Source organism: Manihot esculenta, chromosome 8 (genome assembly GCF_001659605.2).
Source record: "Manihot esculenta cultivar AM560-2 chromosome 8, M.esculenta_v8, whole genome shotgun sequence".
NCBI lineage: Eukaryota > Viridiplantae > Streptophyta > Magnoliopsida > Malpighiales > Euphorbiaceae > Manihot > Manihot esculenta.
Window position 1 is genome coordinate 7,751,133 of NC_035168.2, and position 19,661 is coordinate 7,770,793.

The 19,661-nt window shown below is 37.9% G+C and overlaps 1 protein-coding gene across 2 annotated transcripts; it reads right to left on the reverse strand.

Annotated features, from left to right (window-relative positions):
• Positions 1–5,280: 5,280 nt before the first annotated feature.
• LOC110620035 (serine carboxypeptidase-like 45) lies at positions 5,281–9,010 on the reverse strand. Of its 2 annotated transcripts, none has more exons than XM_021763595.2 (10): positions 8,682–9,010; positions 8,474–8,575; positions 8,266–8,361; positions 8,087–8,179; positions 7,896–7,966; positions 7,285–7,569; positions 7,029–7,153; positions 6,121–6,213; positions 5,923–6,040; positions 5,281–5,546 (listed from the first exon to the last, which is right to left on the reverse strand). In XM_021763595.2, the coding sequence occupies exons 1-10, from the start codon at positions 8,920–8,922 to the stop codon at positions 5,385–5,387; spliced, it is 1,386 nt and encodes a 461-aa protein (XP_021619287.1). In that variant the 5' UTR covers positions 8,923–9,010; the 3' UTR covers positions 5,281–5,384. The 2 variants fall into 2 exon arrangements, with proteins under 2 accessions (XP_021619287.1, XP_021619286.1); XM_021763594.2 differs by having other exon boundaries at positions 7,029–7,207.
• Between the last annotated feature and the right edge of the window lie 10,651 nt (positions 9,011–19,661).

A 19,661-nucleotide genomic window follows, 5' to 3' on the forward strand; every position in this document is an offset into this window, starting at 1 on the left:
TTCTAGGGTCTATCGACGTACCTTCCCTGCTAGATCTCTGAGACCTTGCCCTTGGCAATGCAGGAGGACGAGCAGCTGGTCTCTCACTCTCTGGTGGGACTCCAGTCAATCGAGCTGATCGACGAGTTCCTCGCATCTTTACTCTGGAAACACAACATATAACATACCACTTTAGCACATAACTATCACATATCACATAACAATCATACACATACAATACTCATGGCATATCATAGCAGATAGGACTCAAGACCCTATCCTAGTGGACATGATTTCCTATTGTGCTTGACCACTTCTAACCTGTCTGAGCCCAACACTGTCTCTATCGGTCCGATCATGTGAACCTAGGGCTCTGATACCAATCTGTAACGACCCCAAAAGGACCGTCACCGGCGCTAGGATTCAGGTCGGCTTAAGGCCGCCAGAACCCGTAGCAAGCCTGCTATACTCTCTGTGTACCTGTAACACTCATACATGATCATACATTTTATGTGAAAATAAAACTCTTTTCTGAACCAAGGCTTAACCTGTGCATGCACTATCTCTGTACTCTGTACTCCTGTACTCTGTACTCTGTATCCCTGACTAGAGCTTGCTCTAGATGGGTTAACTCATATCTGTTAAGCCTGGTTTTCACATACAGAAAAACATATATACAGATACAGATCATGTACAAAACATATACATCACTAGGTCAAGCAACAACTATTACATCTCTTTAATATTACATGTCCACTCTAAGCTATTACAGATCTCTTTACTCTTCCTGTACTCTGCTGGACTGTCCCTGTACACTGTACACTGAACCTGCAAAACTGGGGTTAAGGGAGTGGGATGAGCTCTATAGCCCAGTGAGTAGAACAGTAAAACATCTCAGTAAAATATGATCTCATGGAATGCACCATATCACAGACAAGCCACATCAAGAGTAAACCTGTCACCACATAGTCCCAGTAACTCTGTGCCAGGGCGTAGAATCGAGCACCTGGTCTTCCTGTCATATATGTATATGTGTATATAACACCTGTAAACTTACCATTGCCAGGGCGTAGTCAAAGGCTCCTGGACTTTGCTATATACCTGCCAGGGCGTAGTCAAAGGCTCCTGGTCTTTGCTATACGTGCCAGGGCGTAGTCAAAGGCTCCTGGTCTTCCTGTCTGTGACTATGGGATCATTCAGCATTTACCCACATCAACAAATAACAATGCAATGCAACATATTCGTGGATACTAATGCAATCAACTTATGGCATAATCATGATGCATGAGATATGCTAAAACATGTCTTTGATCAATTCAAAAAGCATTAAGTTTAGTTCCACTCACCTCTGGCTATCTGAACTGACTGACTCTGCAGGCTCTGAAAACTCTGGAGCAGTACTCACTGCTGCTCTCTCTGGTTCCTCTGCTCTGTGCCTACACAGATAGACTCAAATGAGGGACCAAACATACTCGGACATACCGCTAAACATCTCCCCTTAAAACCCCTTAAAACACCTTAGACCAAACATAGAAAACATGCAAAGGAAGGCTGGACAGGGCACTTTCGGGGGCACCTTCGGCGGCCGAATGTCCCTTCCAGAGACGAAAGTCAGGCATGTTCGGCGGCCTAACTTGGACTTTCGGGGGCCGAACCTGAGTTCATCCAGAACTCAGTTTCGTGCACAAGGACGCCTGCCAATCCCTCCATCACCTGCTCAGACCTCAACACATGCATTTACCCCTTCTAAAACATGCATAAACACTTCAATAAGCATAAAGGAGCTTCAAATAAATTAAACTCCAACAAACAACACACAACAACCATACACAAAGCATAGGAGCCATACACCCTAATATGGACAACTTATGCATACTCAAGCACAACTCCCCTTTCCCATCATCAAACTCATTTAAAACATAATAAAAACAAAGGATTCACTCTTACCCTTTGAAGAACAAAGGCTGGCGTGACCCCAAACTTGAAGAAATGAAGATTCAAGCTTCACAAGTTCTCAAACTCCACAACTTCTCAAAACTAGTTAAAACTCACCATAAACTTATTTTTCTTTGAAAGATTTGATTAGAAACTCAAGAAAATCACCAAGGGGAAACATGTGCTTGTTCCTGACCCAAAGGAGAGCTTAAGCACCTCCATAGTCGGTCATATCCACTTAAAAAAAGTGAACCACCGCTTCACGTTCGGTGGCCAAAGCTACATGTAACACCTCATCACGTTCGGGGGCCGAACATTGAGTTTAGGGGGCCGAACATGAGCTACTTTAGGCGGCCGAACTTACACTTTAGGGGGCCGAAAGTGGCAAAACTTTCCTTAGCCTTGTTTCTTCAAAACTTATTCCTTTGCTAAAACAAAAGCTTAAAACCTAAAAACATTTTAGAAAACCTCCACTCTCCCTTCAGGGATGCTCTGACATCCTCGATTCCACCGAACGATAGGAATTCTGATGTCTGAACATGCCGGGTATTACAGTAAAGGTATGCAAATATCAGCTAATTAAGGTGTCAAGGTGGGACCCAGTGTTTTACGGTGGGTCCATGTGATCATCCAATATAATTGTTCAAACTGACCACCTTAACTTTAATTTAAGGTCAATTCTGATGAGATATGATGGATTCTACTTTTCACAACAAAATTTCCATTTATAAGTAAAGTTTTATGTCACATTGATGGTTCGATTGCTTAAAAGGTAGCCGTAAATTAAAGAGCTCATTTATCAATCGGTAGATATGATGATACTAATTCTATGAATACAGAATGCATGACATGCAAGATGTTTATATTATTTTTATATTATTTTTTAGTGTTTAATTATTTTCATATTTATTAATTATTATAATTCTATTAATTATATTTTTTTTAAAATAAAAATTAAAAATTAAAAGAATAAAATTTAAAATTGCTCAAATTTATTTAAATGTACTTGATGTTAAGTATGTAAATGCTTTTTTTATGATTTTAATAAATATAAATAATAAAATATGTAAATTTTTATAAAAGAAATATGAATGTGGAAGGACACATGAAGATATAACAAATTAAATATAATAAAGAAGGAAGGAGTAAATTTAGGAGAATTAAAAAGTTTTCGTCTTGTATTCTCTTTGTGATGTTCTCGCATTTTCTTCTTCCTTAAACTTAATTTCTTTTTTCTCTTCCCCATAAAAAACAATCTGCGTCAATTAACTATTGATGAAAAAGAAAATATTATTGTCTCTATTAAGAGCTCCAAAAATATTCCGATCGTCACTTATGATTTTTATATGGTGAGAATATTTCTCACATATAATCTAATCAATCTTCAAAATATACAGACCTTTTAGTTTTTGTGTGGAATTTTTTTCGTAATTTTTTATATTTTGATGGTTGCTTCTCAGTCAATAGATAAGGGTTGGGAGGAGATCTTTCGTTAATTTGCAAGAGTCATGTGTCTGTTTCTATAGTTAACTTTTTTTCGAATTTTATTGATTCAGTTGTTTCAGAAGGTAATGTTCAATTGAGGTTTACGGGTTATTATGGATTTCCGGAATCGCAACGACGACGTCAGTCTTGAAACCTTATTCGAATTTTATCTCGTAGAAACTCTCTTTCGTAACTTTGTTCGGGAGATTTTAATGATTTATACTCTAGAGATGAGAAAAAATAAAAAGTATCTTTACCAAATTATCTTATGCAGGGGTTTAGACAGACACTTGAGAAGTATTTTTGTCAAATTATTTTATGTAGGGATTTGATTTTGAATGACTGTAAATTTTTATTAAACTGTAGAACTGATATTTCTAAGATGATTTCGTCATAGTGCTACTCTAACCGCTTACATTTTGGCAAGAGAATCTATTAGGTATAATCATCATTCTGTTTGGAATGATATCTCTTTATTTAACAGAATTTTATTAATTCAATAGATAGTTTTGTTTTAAAAAAAATAAGAAGGAAGATAAAAAATAATAATAATAAATTTTACAATTTTAGATATTTTAGAAATATAACAAATTAATAAATAATATAAACATACAAGCCATTATTGTCTTTACAAGTTCACCTCCTATCCAAATAATATAAGTTCACCAAACCATTGTTCGACATAACCTTCTTCCAAATATAATTAAATTAATAAAATATATCTTACCTATTATTGCTTCACTAACCTCGCACAGTAATAAATTTAGATTTCACAACATATCTTTATACCGTTAATAAAAAATTAATAAAAATATCAGCAAAAACCTAATGATGTGCATAAACTCCATATTTTAAATTTTTTTAAATATTTTTATACTAATTTAAAGCATTATCACTCGTATAACAGTTTTTACTCGAACCGAAAAATCATATTTAATTATATTAAAATTAAAAAAATTAATCCCCATAAGAATTTAATTATACTCAACTGAATTTATTTAATTATTTAATTTTAATTTTTTATAAAAATTATACTGCAACTAAATAAAAATCGCAATGAAGAATTATATATATATATATTTTTAATAATTTTAGTGATATTATTATTCTATTATATAATTTTAATAATATATTTTATTATTAAAAATATATTATTTTATTTAAATATTTCAAATCTTAATTTTATAAACTATTAAATATCATATAGTAAAAAATTATAAATATGTCAGAATATAAATAAAAATAGATATTGTTTTGAAATATTTGATACTTAATTTAATAAAAAGTTTAATATACACTTCCTCTTTAATTATTTTTATGTTTAATGTTATCTAACTGTTTTTATAAATTAAATTATTCATATAATTTATATATAACTCTTTTATTAAAAATTTTTAATAATATAATTTAAATAATTTAATTTATTAAATATTGTTAATTTTACTTAAATAGATTATGTATGTGTGTTTATATGTGTAAGTATTCAAAAAAATATTAATTTTTTCAATCCTTTAATTATTTTATAATTTTTCATTTTCTGAGTAACCCATATACTAATATTTGCAAGTGTTCTGAAATTCCACAAAATTCATAATTTATTTTTTATTTTTTTAATAATAAATAATTTAATTCTTAAATTTTTATTTTATTAATAAAATAAGTTTTCTGTTAAATTTATCGTTAGTTAATTTTAATTGAATAAATCAATTTAAATTAAATGAATTAAATTATTATAAATATTAAAATTTTAAGGACTAAATTATTATAAATTATTAAAATTAAATGACTGTTTGTTTTGATTCTTTTGAAAGGATTACCATCTCTTTTCCAAGCGATTGCAGACTCGATGTGGTCTCACCATGATAGATGATTGAGATGAACTTCAATACAATTTGCAACACATTTTTATTCAAAACAAAGAGAATGAAGCACCTGCTGTAGCAAATTTAACAGATTCACTACAATGTTGGACTGCAATAAACTATTTACCAATTTGACAATATGGCTTCCGGCAGTTGCTTTCCCCCTATAAATGCACTAAATAACACAAGGGATCTTTCTGGCTGAGAAAATGGAGCTTCATGAGATGCACCTCTAATGGTGGCAAATGATAAGATATCTCCATATACTTGTGTCCAACCAGCAACCTTAAAAAGAAAATATATTGTTGATTAGTTCAAGCATGTTAGGCTTCATGGTTCTGTTGAAACAAACACAATTTTAGGTATGCGCATTTTCTTTCAATAAATAAATTTAATGTGGTTCGACCGTAAGATCTACATCTATGGTTAAAATAAAGATAAAGTTTCACTATGATAGAGAAGTGTGCTACAATCTCTCAGAGCTCACAAAACTCTTACCCGGTGTGTTTCCTAAAATCTCACATAATTAATACATGGTAGGAAAATATACAGTTATTTGGGTCGGGTCATAATTTGGCCAGTATACCCAAAATTCAAGCCACAGAATTAACAGTTTCCATATATGATAATATGAAGTTTTATATGCATCATTTAACTAAACCTGTTTTCCTTCAAACCAGGTTCGGTATGGAACAGTTGTGTTGAGACCCAAATCTTTTGCCAATCCATTTGCCAGTGTTCTTGTTCCAGTCAGTGGAATAACTGAATCTTGGTCTCCACTGCAAAAACTTTAAAATGTTACTATACATATCATGATTAGAATTTATGGTAACCATTATACTGTATGCCACTAAGTTACCTGTAAACCAAAACCCAGATGCCGGATCTGATCAGCTTGCCTAGAATAGGAACGGTGGGTATCTCCAGATTTTGCCTGTTGTACTTGACCACACTATTATCATGAGAGTAAACAAGGGCAATGTTACAATAATTCAAATAGAATTGATATGTAAACAAAAGCACAAGGAATATGACAATTTCGATAGCATTAGAATCATTAAGTTAAGATAAGTACTCAATGCACAATGTCCATTCATGGACAAGGATTGGACTGCTAACAATTTTGCACTAGATTGCAGTCTCCTGAGGTTTAGTTTGGTTTGCTTAGGGTTGTAAATGAACTAAGCCAAACTGAGTTTTGGAAAGCTCATGTTTGGTTTGTAAAATTTTTTCGAGCTCAAGCCAAATTTGAGCTTGAATCATTTTGAATTCCAGCCGAATATTAATAAGTTCAAGTACGGTACACTTAGCAAACGAGTCAAGATGAGTTGAGCTTTTGTTGAATCAAGTCTCAAATAGCTCACAAATAATTTAATTTATTCACAACTCTAATGAGTTTTATTTAAAAAATAATAAGTTTAAAATTAAACAATCTTAGGTTAAACAATCATATATGCGAGCCGACTCGTGTACCTATAAACAGACGATCTATCAAGATTTAATGAGCCAAATATTTACAAACTCAAGTTTGGCTTATGTATTAAACAAGCCTAAAAATTAGCCTTGAGCTTGGCTTATTTACCAAAAGAATCAAGCCAAGCCAAACTTTTATCATGACGAGCATCGAATAGCTCATGAGCAGCCTGATTCATTTATAACCCTAGGTTTGCTGCTAATAAAGTTTATATGGAAGTGATATGTAAACAAGCACAAGGAAAATGAAAAATGTTTTGTTGGTATTAGAGTCATGAAGTTAAAGATAATTACTCGCTGCACACAGTCCATCTGTCGACATTGACAAGCTGAGCATGGAGAGCTTCCTGTACATCTTTTCTATTCAAGTACTTCACTGTTTCATCTTCTACACAAACATCAATTTCCCCTACATATTCCTGTTCATCACAGAATACAGTTGCCTTAGTAACTCCAATGCACACTTTGTTAACCTTCAATGGAATCAGAACTGTAAATCAATCTCATTGAGGGGATAACAAATGGGAGAAGGACAGGCAAAGGAGCATACCATTTTATTCAATATATGAGACTGTAATTGGATTGTAGATAAGCAAACATCAAGAGTAATATCATAGGTATCTATGAATTTACTGACTTCTCTTGAGTATTGGCTATTTACTCTAGAGCAATCTGGGGAGAGAGCACCAAAAGTTTCAAACTGTCTCCTGATTTGAGAATAGTTACAAACAGTTGTAAACATCTCATAGGTTGCATCTGATATTAACCCATGAGACCAAACGTATTCGGCTCGAGAATTGAAATCTGTGTTAAATTCAAGAAGAGGATTTCCTATCTGCAGCCATTAAAGTTGAATCAAAATGTTAACAGCTGACACTTCAGATTTGCAGACAGAAGAGGAAATTGAATTAGCAAGCACAACAAAGCAATGATGAGCATGACAAGTTTACAAGGCAGGATCGAATGATGAGGTTGAATGCTCAAAATTTTAATCAGTAAGTGTCCATTTCAATTTCCGAAAATTCATGCAGATAATACGCATAGAGAAAGAAAATTATTTGAAAAGGCCGGAGCAAATGCTGAAAAATTAACAGTTCAAATCAGCAAATTTTTCCATTGAAGTTTCAGAAAATCTATGAAGATAATAGTCTTGTTACTCACAGCTATCCCTTTCAAGTTGATTTTTGCATTGGACTGGACAATGAGCTGTGCAAGCTGTGGGACATAGTGACCTGATAAGAAATATCAAAATTTTCAGTACTTTCCTCTTTCTTTCTGAATCCTCATCCTCATCCTCCTCTTATATTAGTTCCAATAAATTCTTTAACTAAGGATTGAAAAGATTATTCAACCTCCATAGCTCTCCCCTGTGATGAAGAAATCTTTGTCCTTATATTCTGGGAATTTGGAAAACCAGCGTTCTAGAAATGCAAGATTGTCTCGAGCTACCAAAGAAAAATAAAATCCGAGTTATGAATTTAAATGGATTAATTATGGTGATTACGGAATAATTAATTCATGATTAAGAAACCTGTCAGCTCATCATTCACAGAAGTGTAGAAGGATTCATTAACAGTGTAGGAGAAGCCAACTCCAGCAGGAGATTCCAAGTACAGCATATTTGCTTCTGCAGAAAAAAGAAAAATAAAAGGAATCAAAAGCAAATAAAATAAATTATATTAAATTAAAAAAAGGGTAAAGTTTCAATTATGGGCTAGCACCAAAATCATGAACTTTACCTTTATTCCAGCTATAATCATTTTTTAGCAGTATGTCTCCACTTGGTTTAAAGGGTCCATGCTCACAGAAAGCTCCTGCTCCAATGGAAGAACAACCAGGCCCTGCAAAACCCATAAAGGATTTCATGAGTTTAGATCATCGAAGCTTGAAAATATGTAATTTGAATTTGTTTTGGAGATGAAGTTGAACTGGAAGTTTGTAATATACCTCCATTTAACCAGAGAACAAGAGGTTTTAAAGCTGGGTCTGTCTCTGCTTCAACAAAGTAGTAGAAAAGAGCTTTCTTCTGCTTTTCATCAATGGTGATGAAACCAGAATATTGCTTGAAACTTACCACTGGTTGGCCTGGTAAAGTGACAATTTGATCAGGTTCTGAGGTTGATTCTGCTGCTAAAAAGAGTAAAGTCGCAGAGATTGTTGCAATGGTAATCCATTTCTGTGGCTGCATCGGGAGCAGATAGAGAGAGATTGAGAGAGAGCGGGAGTTTGTCTTCTCTAGCAAATAATATATGATTTGTTTGATAGAGAGCCAGAGAGTGAGAATTTTGTATGTCTTCCCTAGCAAATGATGTACCATTAAATTTAAAAAAGTTAAAACATTTTTAATTAAAAAATTAACTAATAAACTTTTTTTAATCTAAAAAAAAAGTTTAATTATTAAAAAGTTTCATCATATTAGTTAAAATTAATAAAAAAATTAAATAATAATTTTTTTATTTAATTTTTTTAAAAGATCTTTAAATATTTTTAATATATTTTTTAAAATTAATTAATTAATTAATAAAAATTTCAAACCTAATATTGAATAAGCAGTAATTTTCAATTATTTGATTCCTTGCCAAAAGGTTCAGCCAAAATTGCTGTTGTGGCTGCTGTTCCTTGAAATACGTTTGACCATATTGTTGGCGACAGTGTTGATGACAGCCTACCCCAAAATAAAATATCTGTGGGTGTGTTTCCGCTGGTTTTATTGTAATATTGTGAAGTGTAAGCCCTTTTATCTAAAAGTTAGATTACAAAAATAATATATATAAAGTAATATAAGAACAAAAAAATTATTAATTTCAAAACTTTTTTAACTTACGATCTCTTCTCCAAATGGATTACAACAATTTTTATAAATCATTAAATACTAAAATTATTTTGACAACAGCGCTTTTGTTAACCAGTAAATTTCATTTTATAAAATTAAAATATTTATATTCCAACACCATATTTAATATTTATAACATATTTTTGTAGACAAATATAATTTAAATAATATTTACGTTTAGATCGTAAAATTTAAAAAGAGAATTCAATATCATGATAAACATTAAAATGTAATTAAATATGAAATTTATTATAAATTTATTTTATTTTTTATTGATCCAATATATACACTTAATAGGCATAAAAAATTTCATGTATAAGTAACACTGCCTGAAGTTTATTATTGGAATTAATTATTATAAGATTATGGTTTCAAATGAAATACTGACTAAGTACTTGATATTATAAAAGAAAGAATTAATCTGATTGTTTTTGGCTCGACTATCAAAGAAAATGTCTTTGCAAAACCTATTCCAGATTGATGATGATATCCTCCTTGTCTGAATTTAAGGAATTTTTAAAATATAGATAAGTAGATTTATTCATAAAAAATAGATGAAATCTACTATAATATCTCTTAAACTGACAATGATCCGGATCTATCTAAGAACTTTCCATGGCTACGAGACCTTCTTTGAATCAACAAAGCCATTTATCTCAAGATGTTGATGATACTTTTTGGCTATAAGATGTACTTTGAATCTATTAATGAAGCCACTAAGTTTTTTCTTAACACAAAGATCTCAATTACATTTACTGATATTCTGAGTGATTGTTTTTAGTACTATCATCCACATGCCGGTTTGAATAAGGGCATTAAGCTCTTGCTGCATAGCATGTTGCCATTTATTGAGCAACATGTAAGCACATCATGATGCACTTTGGCTAGAAAGGTTTGTGCCTTTAAAATATCAATTTGAGACTGTAATTATAGTATGCATCCACTATTGGTTATTGTGGTGGAGAGATCAACAACAAGAGAGATCATTAGTTGGTGATACTGATTATGAATTATATTGCTCATGGCTCGGTATTAAAAGCATAAGTGAGATAGGAGTGTTGTTTGGTGGAGGTAACGTCAGTGCAAGGTTTTTCATGGCTATCACAAATCATAGTGAGAAATGAGTAGATGAGAAGTAGCAAAGAATTAGTTGAGAGAAGAATAGAAAGAATAGAGATGAGAAGAGAAGAAAATAGAATATATGAGAGAGAGAATATAATTGAGGAGGGAGGAATCTTATATTCTTATTCATCATAGTTGATAAAGTATCGAGATAGTATTTATACGAAAATCAGTTAGGTTGTTAACTAACTTTTTTCCACCAAACAACATTACTTGTGCATTCTCAATATAATTTCCCTCCAATCTACTCATTCAATTATTCATTTTCTTATTTTTTTCTATAATATGTGATAATACCTCCACGAGGATCTTCTTGTTCATAAGAAGATTGAAAAAAGGAAATCGAGCAAGGATAAAAGACTTATCTTCCCAAGTGGCATTCTCGGTTGGCAATTGAGAGCACTTAACCAAACATTATAAAATCTATTGTCCATCTCTAGAAATCACCCTTGTTTTCAACACCCTCTCAGGTTCAATGACAACTGCATCCTTTTGAAAACTAGTGAACAAGGTTGTGCCCCCTCCCACCTTTTTCTTCAATAAGGAAACATGAAAGACTAGGTGAATAGTGGCCGAGGATGGCACTTACAATGTAACGACCCGAAAATTCGGACCGCGACCGGCGCTAGAATCCAGATCGGCTTAAGGCCGCCGGGACCCGTAGCAAGCCAAACATTCATCCTGTAAACCTGTTTAATCACATACATGATCAACACACACATAAAAATTTTAAACTTTTCTTTCATTCATTCACCAAACTCAATCTGTGCATGCACTATACATAATCATAATCATCAACCCACACTGGAGTCCTCAACAATGCTCCAATGGGGTAACATACATACATTAAGTTTGGTTTTCAATAGTCATCATTAAACATTAAGATCATGTACTGGAAAGGGATTAACATAATACTATGGTCAAGCACAACTCTAAACTTTCATAAGCATCATTTCATAACATTTCTATATCATACTTTTACATTACATCATATCCATGTCCACATCTAGCTATTACATAACACATGACTCTACTCCTGCTGACCTCCTAGTCTACCCTGTACCTGCAAACCTGGGGGTTAAGGGAGAGGGGTGAGCTATAAAGCCCAGTGAGCAGAATAATTAAACATTCAATTTGAATTTCATGCTTTCATGAAATGCAACATATCACAAATAATCCACATCAAGGGTGAACTTGTCACCAATAGCCCACTACTCATTCCAATAGTGCCAGGGGCGTAGACTGGGCCTCACTGGTCTTTCTCTTACATTACATTCATAACATAACATTCCAATATGCCAGGGGCATAGAATGGGCCTCACTGGTCTTTCTCTTACATAGTGCCAGGGGCGTAGAATGGGCCTCACTGGTCTTCCATACCGTATCACATCATATCATAACGTAGTGCGGCTAAAGGATCATCCAACATTCACCCACATCAACAACATATTATGCAATGCAACATATTCGTGAATTCTAATGCAAGCACCCTAGTATATCTCATGGCATTCATGATGCGTGTATCATGCTCAGAATTTATTTATTTACTTTGAAACGAAATTAGATATTCCACTCACCTCTGGCTGAAGCTCTAACAGACTCAGAAGCAGCTGAACTCACTACTGGGGTCCTCGGTTCCTCGGGTCCGAACCTACACAGGTGGACTCAAATGAGAGACCTAACATACATAAACATGACTCTAAAATACTCCCCAAAAACCCCCTAAAGCACCTTAAAACAATCACATAAATCATGCAAAGGAGGGCTGAACAGGGCACTTTCGGCGGCAGGTTCGGCGGCCGAAAGGCCCTCCAGAGCCGAAAGTCATGCACCTTCGGCGGCCGAAGGTTCCCTCCAGAGATGAAACTCATGCATGTTCGGCGGCACCTTCGGCGGCCGAAACTCCCTTCCAGAGCCGAAAGTCCACTTTCGGGGGCAGGGTTCGGCAGCCGATACATGCTACCAAAGGCAGGTTCGGCTGCCGAAAGAGCCTTCGGCTGCCGAAAGAGCCTTCGGCTGCCGAACCTGAGTTCTTCCCAAAAGGGCAGAAATTCAGCCCAACATGCATAAACGCCTCCCAACTCATTCAATCATGCATTTTTCCTATTCTACAACATGCATACCCAAGCATACAAGCTCCTAGGGGCTTCAAACTATCCTAAACCCCATCTACAACACATCAAACATGCATATCCAACATATATTGTTCATAAACGTACAGTAAACCTATAAACTCCACATAAACCTACACAAGCATTTCTACCCTACGAAACTTCATAAAACTTACTTAAAACATTAAAGGAACTATGGATCTACTCTTACCTCTTGAAGAACGAGAGGAGAGACGATCCAACTTGGAGATGGGAGAGATCTCAACTCTTTGGTCTCCAAGCTTCCAAAACTCGCTCTTTTGTTCAAATATCTTCAAATCAACGTAAAGCTTGTTAAAACATGAAAGATTGAAGGAAAAACATCTAAAATGAACCATGGGAGAGCAAGAACTCACCGTGGCCGAAAATGGGGAGAAAACTCGCCCGTTTCGGCCATGGAGCTCTTATATAGGGGCTGGCAGACCACCTTTCGGCAGCCTAAAGTGCCTCCAAAACTCATGCAAGTTCGGCGGCCGAACCTTTGAAACTTTCGGAAGCCTAACTTGCCCCCCTAAACCATCCCACGTTCGGCGGCCGAACTTGGGGTTCGGCGGCCGAACCTGTAAATGTCTCATTGGTCTTTTTCATTTAAAACTCAATTTCCTTTTTGCTTAAAACCATAAGATACATTAAAACATTTTATAAAAACATGATTTTACCCTTCTAGAGGTTTCCGACATCCGAGATTCCACCGGACGGTAGGAATTCCGATACCGGAGTCTAGCCGGGTATTACATTCTTCCCCCCTTAAGAACATTCGTCCCCGAATGTTCACCAAATAAACACATGGCATAGGATAAAACATAAACATTCATACAAAGCACAAAAACTTACCTCAGATGATGGGCATGCTCCTCTACATTCCTGGAATACACTAAGATATCATCTATGAAGACAATAACAAAGTGATCCAGGTACTGGCTAAACACTCTGTTCATGAGATCCATGAATGCTGCAGGGGCATTGCTTAACCCGAACGGCGTCACAAGGAACTCATAATGCCCATATCTGGTCCTGAATGCTGTCTTCAGTACATCCTCTTCCCTTATCCTCAGCTGATGGTACCCTGATCTCAGATCTATCTTGGAGAAACAACCTGCTCCTGCTAGTTGGTCGAATAGATCGTCGATCCTTGGCAACGGGTACTTATTCTTGGTAGTGACCTTGTTCAACTGCCTGTAGTCGATACAAAGTCTGAGAGATCCATCATTCTTTTTCACAAATAGCACTGGAGCACCCCAAGGTGAGGTACTCGGTCGGATGAAACCCCTATCTACCAGCTCTTGCAACTGCTCTTTCAACTCCTTCAATTCTGCTGGTGCCATCCTGTAGGGAGGGATAGAGATCGGTCTAGTTCCAGGCATTAATTCAATTTCAAACTCTATCTCCCTAGCAGGTGGTAAACCTGGCAGCTTGTCTGGGAAAATATCTAAGAACTCTCTGACCACTGGCACTGAGGCGGGCTCTCTGACATGACTATCCAGCTCTCTCACATGAGCTAGAAAACCCTGACAACCTCTCCTGAGCAGCCTACGAGCCTGTAGGGCTGATATCAAACCTCTAGGTGTACCCCTCCTGTCTCCTCTGAAGACAACCTCTGACCCATCCTGACATCTGAACCTGACTACCTTGTCTCTGCAATCCAAGGTGGCACCATGGGTAGATAGCCAATCCATCCCTAGAATGACGTCAAAATCTGTCAAATCTAGAACCACAAGGTCGGCGGACAGGTATCTTCCCTCCACAAAAACTGGACTACACTGGCAGACTGACTCTGCCATTGACGGGTCACACTTGGGTCCACTGACCCATAGGGGACACTCTAACCCAGAGACCATCAATCCCAACCTCTCGACGGCCCTCGGAGCAATGAAAGAATGAGATGCACCAGGGTCCATTAATACATACACATTAGAACAACCAATGATGAGATTACCTGACACCACGGTGTTGGATGTGTTTGCCTCCTGCTGAGTCATGGTGAAGATCCGTGCTGAAGCTGACGGGCCCTCACCCCTGAAACCCGCTGAAGAAGAGGCTGCCCCTCTTTCTCTGCCTCTGCCACTAGCCTGAGTCGCGGCTGCAGCTACTGGCTGAGCCACACTACCAGAAGCTGTCTGCTGAGGCTGTGCCACAAAAGCCGCACTAGGACACTCCCGTGCCATGTGTCCCTCCTGCCCACATCTGAAGTAGGCTGTCATCCCAACCAGACATACTCCTTTGTGCGGCTTCCCACACTTTTTGCATACTGCATGTAATACCCGGCTAGACTCCGGTATCGGAATTCCTACCGTCCGGTGGAATCTCGGATGTCGGAGACCTCTAGAAAGGTAGAACCATGCTTTCATAAAATGTTTTCATGTTTTTAATGGTTTTAAAGTATGAAACTAAATGAGTTTTTGCATGAAAATAGCATTGGAGGAAAACCCAGGTTCGGCCGCCGAAAGTCAAGTTCGGCCGCCGAACATGCATGCGTTTTGGAGGCACGTTAGGCCCCCGAAAGCATGAGCTAGGGAAGTTCAGGTTCGGCCGCCGAAAGTCAAGTTCGGCCGCCGAGCATTGCATGGATGCGGAGGCACATTCGGCCCCCGAACGTGGCCTGGCCAGCCACCTATAAAAGGGGCACTTAGCCGAAATGGGTGAGTTTTCTCCCATTTTCGGCCACAGCAAACTTCCGACCTTCCCTTTGCAACTCTTGTGTTCTTCTTCCAAATCTCTTCCATTTTTCTTGAGTTTTAAACTCACATTGCAAGTTTTGAGCATTTAAACCAAGTTTTGGAGCTTTGGGAACTCAGGAGCTCATTTTCGTGGATCTCCAAGTTTAGGTCGTCTCCCTCTCGATCTTCAAGAGGTAAGAGCCGATCTTAAGCTCCTTATGTGTTTTAAGTAAGTTTTATGCAAGATCTATGGGTAGAAATGCATGTTTAGTTCATGGTTAGGTTTATGGGTATATGTTGTGATTTTGAACAATGTAGCTTGATTGTGTGTGATTGAAGTGTTGTAGATGGGGTATATGCATGTTTGAGGCCCCTAGGAACTTGTATGCATGCTTTGGTTGAGATATATGCATGATTGGTGAGTTTGGAGGCGAAAATGCACAAAGGAGCCAAGTTTCTGCCCTTTGGCAGAAACCAGGTTCGGCAGCCGAAGGCACTTTCGGCCGCCGAACATGGCTGGGGAGGCAGGCCTTTCGGCTGCCGAAGTTGCCCCCGAAAAGAGACTTTCGTCTCTGTCTGGGACTTTCGGCCGCCGAAGGTGCCGCCGAAAATGCCCTGTTCAGCCATTTCATGCATATTTTCATGTGATGTTTTCAGGATGTTTTAGGGGGTTTTTGGGGGATATATTAGAGTTATGTTTTTGTATGTTTGGTCCCTCATTGGAGTCCACCTGTGTAGGTTCAGACCCGAGGAACCAAGGACCCCAGCAGTGAGCCAGCTGCTACAGAGTTTGTCAGAGTCAGCCAGAGGTGAGTGGAACTAAACTTAACCTTTTTAAATTAAGAAATGAAATGCTTTTATCATGCTTCATGCATCATGATCATATTATAGGTTGTTTGCATTAGAATTCACGACTATGCCGCATTGCATTGTTGTGATAGATGATAGTGGATGGACATTAGGATGATTCATTAGCCTTCTGTATACGAAGTCCTGTGGTGCCCATAATAGGGCCGGGCAATACGAAGTCCTGTGGTGCCCATAATAGGGCCGGGCAATAACTCCGAGTACGAAGTCCTGTGGTGCCCATAATAGGGCCGGGCAATACGAAGTCCTGTGGTGCCCATAATAGGGCCGGGCATGGAGTTGAGGGATTTTTGAATCAGTCCATCCGTGGTGTGATTTGTTTGTGCAGTGACGTATTTCATGATAGCATGTTTTAAATATTCTTTTATATAGTTCTACTCACTGGGCATCTAGCTCACCCCTCTCCCCTAACCCCCAGGTTTGCAGGTACGGGATAGATAGAGAAGGCAAGAAGAGAAAAAGTCATATGTATGTAATAGTTAGTTTGTGGACATGACAATTGTATTATGATGATATGTAAAAGATTACAGTATGTATGTAATGAGGTTATTGAGGATAGAGTTGTGCTTGACCATAATATATTGTTAATCCCTTTGTATTTACATGATCTTATGTTATGATGTTTATGTAAACTAACTCAACACAGGTTGTTTTGCCTTTAAGGCTTGATGAGGTCCCCCAGAGGGACTATGTTATGTATATGTTCAGAGTATGCACAGGTTGAGTTAGTTGATGACAGTATGTATGAAGAAAAGTTTTAATGTTTATGCATGTTGTTGATCATGTATGGGATTATACAGGTTTACAGGTTATATGTCAGGCTTGCTACGGGTCCCGGCGGCCTTAAGTCGACCCGGATCCTAGCGCCGGTAGCGGTCCGATTTTCGGGTCGTTACACTGCATTATCTGCACCTGAGCTCGAACCACTTCCTAATCCCAGACCAGACTTGATCTTATTCCAGAACTTGTTCTTCTTTGGCTTCTTGGTGGTACTGCTCCACCTTTTACTAGCTGAACTCAGAGGAGAAGGGTCCATCCTTCCCCCACCTGGGGTCTTGGAACCAGAAGGCTGTGCCATTGACTGTTTGACTTTCCCCTCGATGATTGCACTAGCCTCCATCCTCTGAGTCATATCCACAATGGCATGGAAACTCTCCCTCTCTGCTGACTGAATCAAGGAGGAATACCTGGAATGGAGCTTCATGATATACCTCCTTGACTTTTTCTGATCTGTATCCAGATTTTGCCCGGCAAACGGCAATAGCTCCAAAAACCTGTCTGTGAACTCATCCACACTCATCTCATCCGTCTGCCTCAGCTGCTCAAACTCAATCATCTTCAATTCTCTTGAACTGTCAGGGAAAGCCCATCCTGCAAACTCATTTGCAAACTCCTCCCATGATAGGCTGTGCAACCTCGGGTTCACATAGTTCTTAAACCACTCTCGGGCCTTCTTGCATTTTAGTGTGAACCCAGCCATCTGAATGGCTCTACTGTCATCATCTCCTATCTCATCTGTAATTGTCTTGACCCTCTCAAGGTACACAAACGGGTCATCACCGGTTTCAAACTGGGGAGCACCCAGCTTCATGTAATCGGTCATCTTGACCTTGCTCCCCCCAGATAAGCTAGGTTTAGGCATTTGGATTTCTAGAACAGTAGGTGCTGCTGGTGGTGGAGGAGGTGCAACATCCCCTGGGGTAGGGTTTGTTATACCTGGATGGTAGGGTGGGGGTGGATACATAGGGTACTGTGGATACATAGGGTACTGTGGGTACGGTGGGTAGAAAGGTGGGTATGGCATCTGAGAGTGATAAGGGTTAAAACTGGGGTAATCCGATGTACCTCCCATCGAATACCTAGGATTATGTGAAAAGGGTGGGTAGTAAGGTGGCTGAACAAATCCCGAGGCCTGAGTGCCTCTTTGGGACTCTCCCATTCCCTTTTCCGACATACTTACTCCGAGACTGCCATCCCTCCTCTGATCCACATCCATCTGATCCCCCACATCCTCTGACATATCCCCTTGCACTGTTCCCCTCACTGATCTGCTTCTACCCAGATCCAAAGACCTTCTAGGGTCCCTTACTGCTCTTTCTCTGCTGGACCTACTTGACATTGCCCTAGGCAATGCAGGAGGATGGGCATCAGTGCCCTCGTCCTGGGGTAGTACTCCAGTCAATCGTGCAGATCGACGAGTTCCTCTCATCCTGTTTTTCTGAAAAACAGCACACATCACATGAACATTAGCATCAAATGGTTCATGTGCAAACACATGAACCCGCATCACTTACATCACATATCAAGGCATAACATTAATGCACATGAATAAAATCATGGCATTTCACATTATCATTCAAGACAAGACTCTTTATCCTATCCTAGTGGACATGATTTTCCTATTGTGCTTGACCTTCTAGAACATCTATGAGCCCGACACTCTAGGTCCGACCATATGAACCTAGGGCTCTAATACCAATCTGTAACGATCCGAAAATCCGGACCGCTACCGGCGCTAGGATCCAGATCGGCTTAAGGCCGCCGGGACCCGTAGCAAGCCAAACATTCATCCTGTAAACCTGTTTAATCCCATACATGATCAACACATACATAAAAATTTTAAACTTTTCTTTCATTCATTCACCAAACTCAACCTGTGCATGCACTATACATAATCATAATCATCAACCCACACTGGAGTCCTCAACAATGCTCCAATGGGGTAACATACATACATTAAGTTTGGTTTTCAATAGTCATCATTAAACATTAAGATCATGTACTGGAAAGGGATTAACATAATACTATGGTCAAGCACAACTCTAAACTTTCATAAGCATCATTTCATAACATTTCTATATCATACTTTTACATTACATCATATCCATGTCCACATCTAGCTATTACATAACACATGACTCTACTCCTGCTGACCTCCTGGTCTACCCTGTACCTGCAAACCTGGGGGTTAAGGGAGAGATGTGAGCTATAAAGCCCAGTGAGCAGAATAATTAAACATTCAATTTGAATTTCATGCTTTCATGAAATGCAACATATCACAAACAATCCACATCAAGGGTGAACTTGTCACCAATAGCCCATTACTCATTCCAATAGTGCCAGGGGCATAGACTGGGCCTTACTGGTCTTTCTCTTACATTACATTCATAACATAACATTCCAATATGCCAGGGGCGTAGAATGGGCCTCACTGGTCTTTCTCTTACATAGTGCCAGGGGCGTAGAATGGGCCTCACTGGTCTTCCATACCGTATCACATCATATCATAACGTAGTGC

What these genes read in the sequence shown, in the direction of transcription:
- LOC110620035 (XM_021763594.2), bottom strand. Translation starts at nt 8,922, where the DNA reads ATGCAGCCACAGAAATGGATTACCATTGCAACAATCTCTGCGACTTTA. An exon ending in TGTGAATGATGAGCTGACAG is followed by an intron (nt 8,180 to 8,265) that starts GTTTCTTAATCA and finishes TTTCTTTGGTAG; the next exon opens with CTCGAGACAATCTTGCATTT. An exon ending in CACAGGGGAGAGCTATGGAG is followed by an intron (nt 7,967 to 8,086) that starts GTTGAATAATCT and finishes ATTTCTTATCAG; the next exon opens with GTCACTATGTCCCACAGCTT.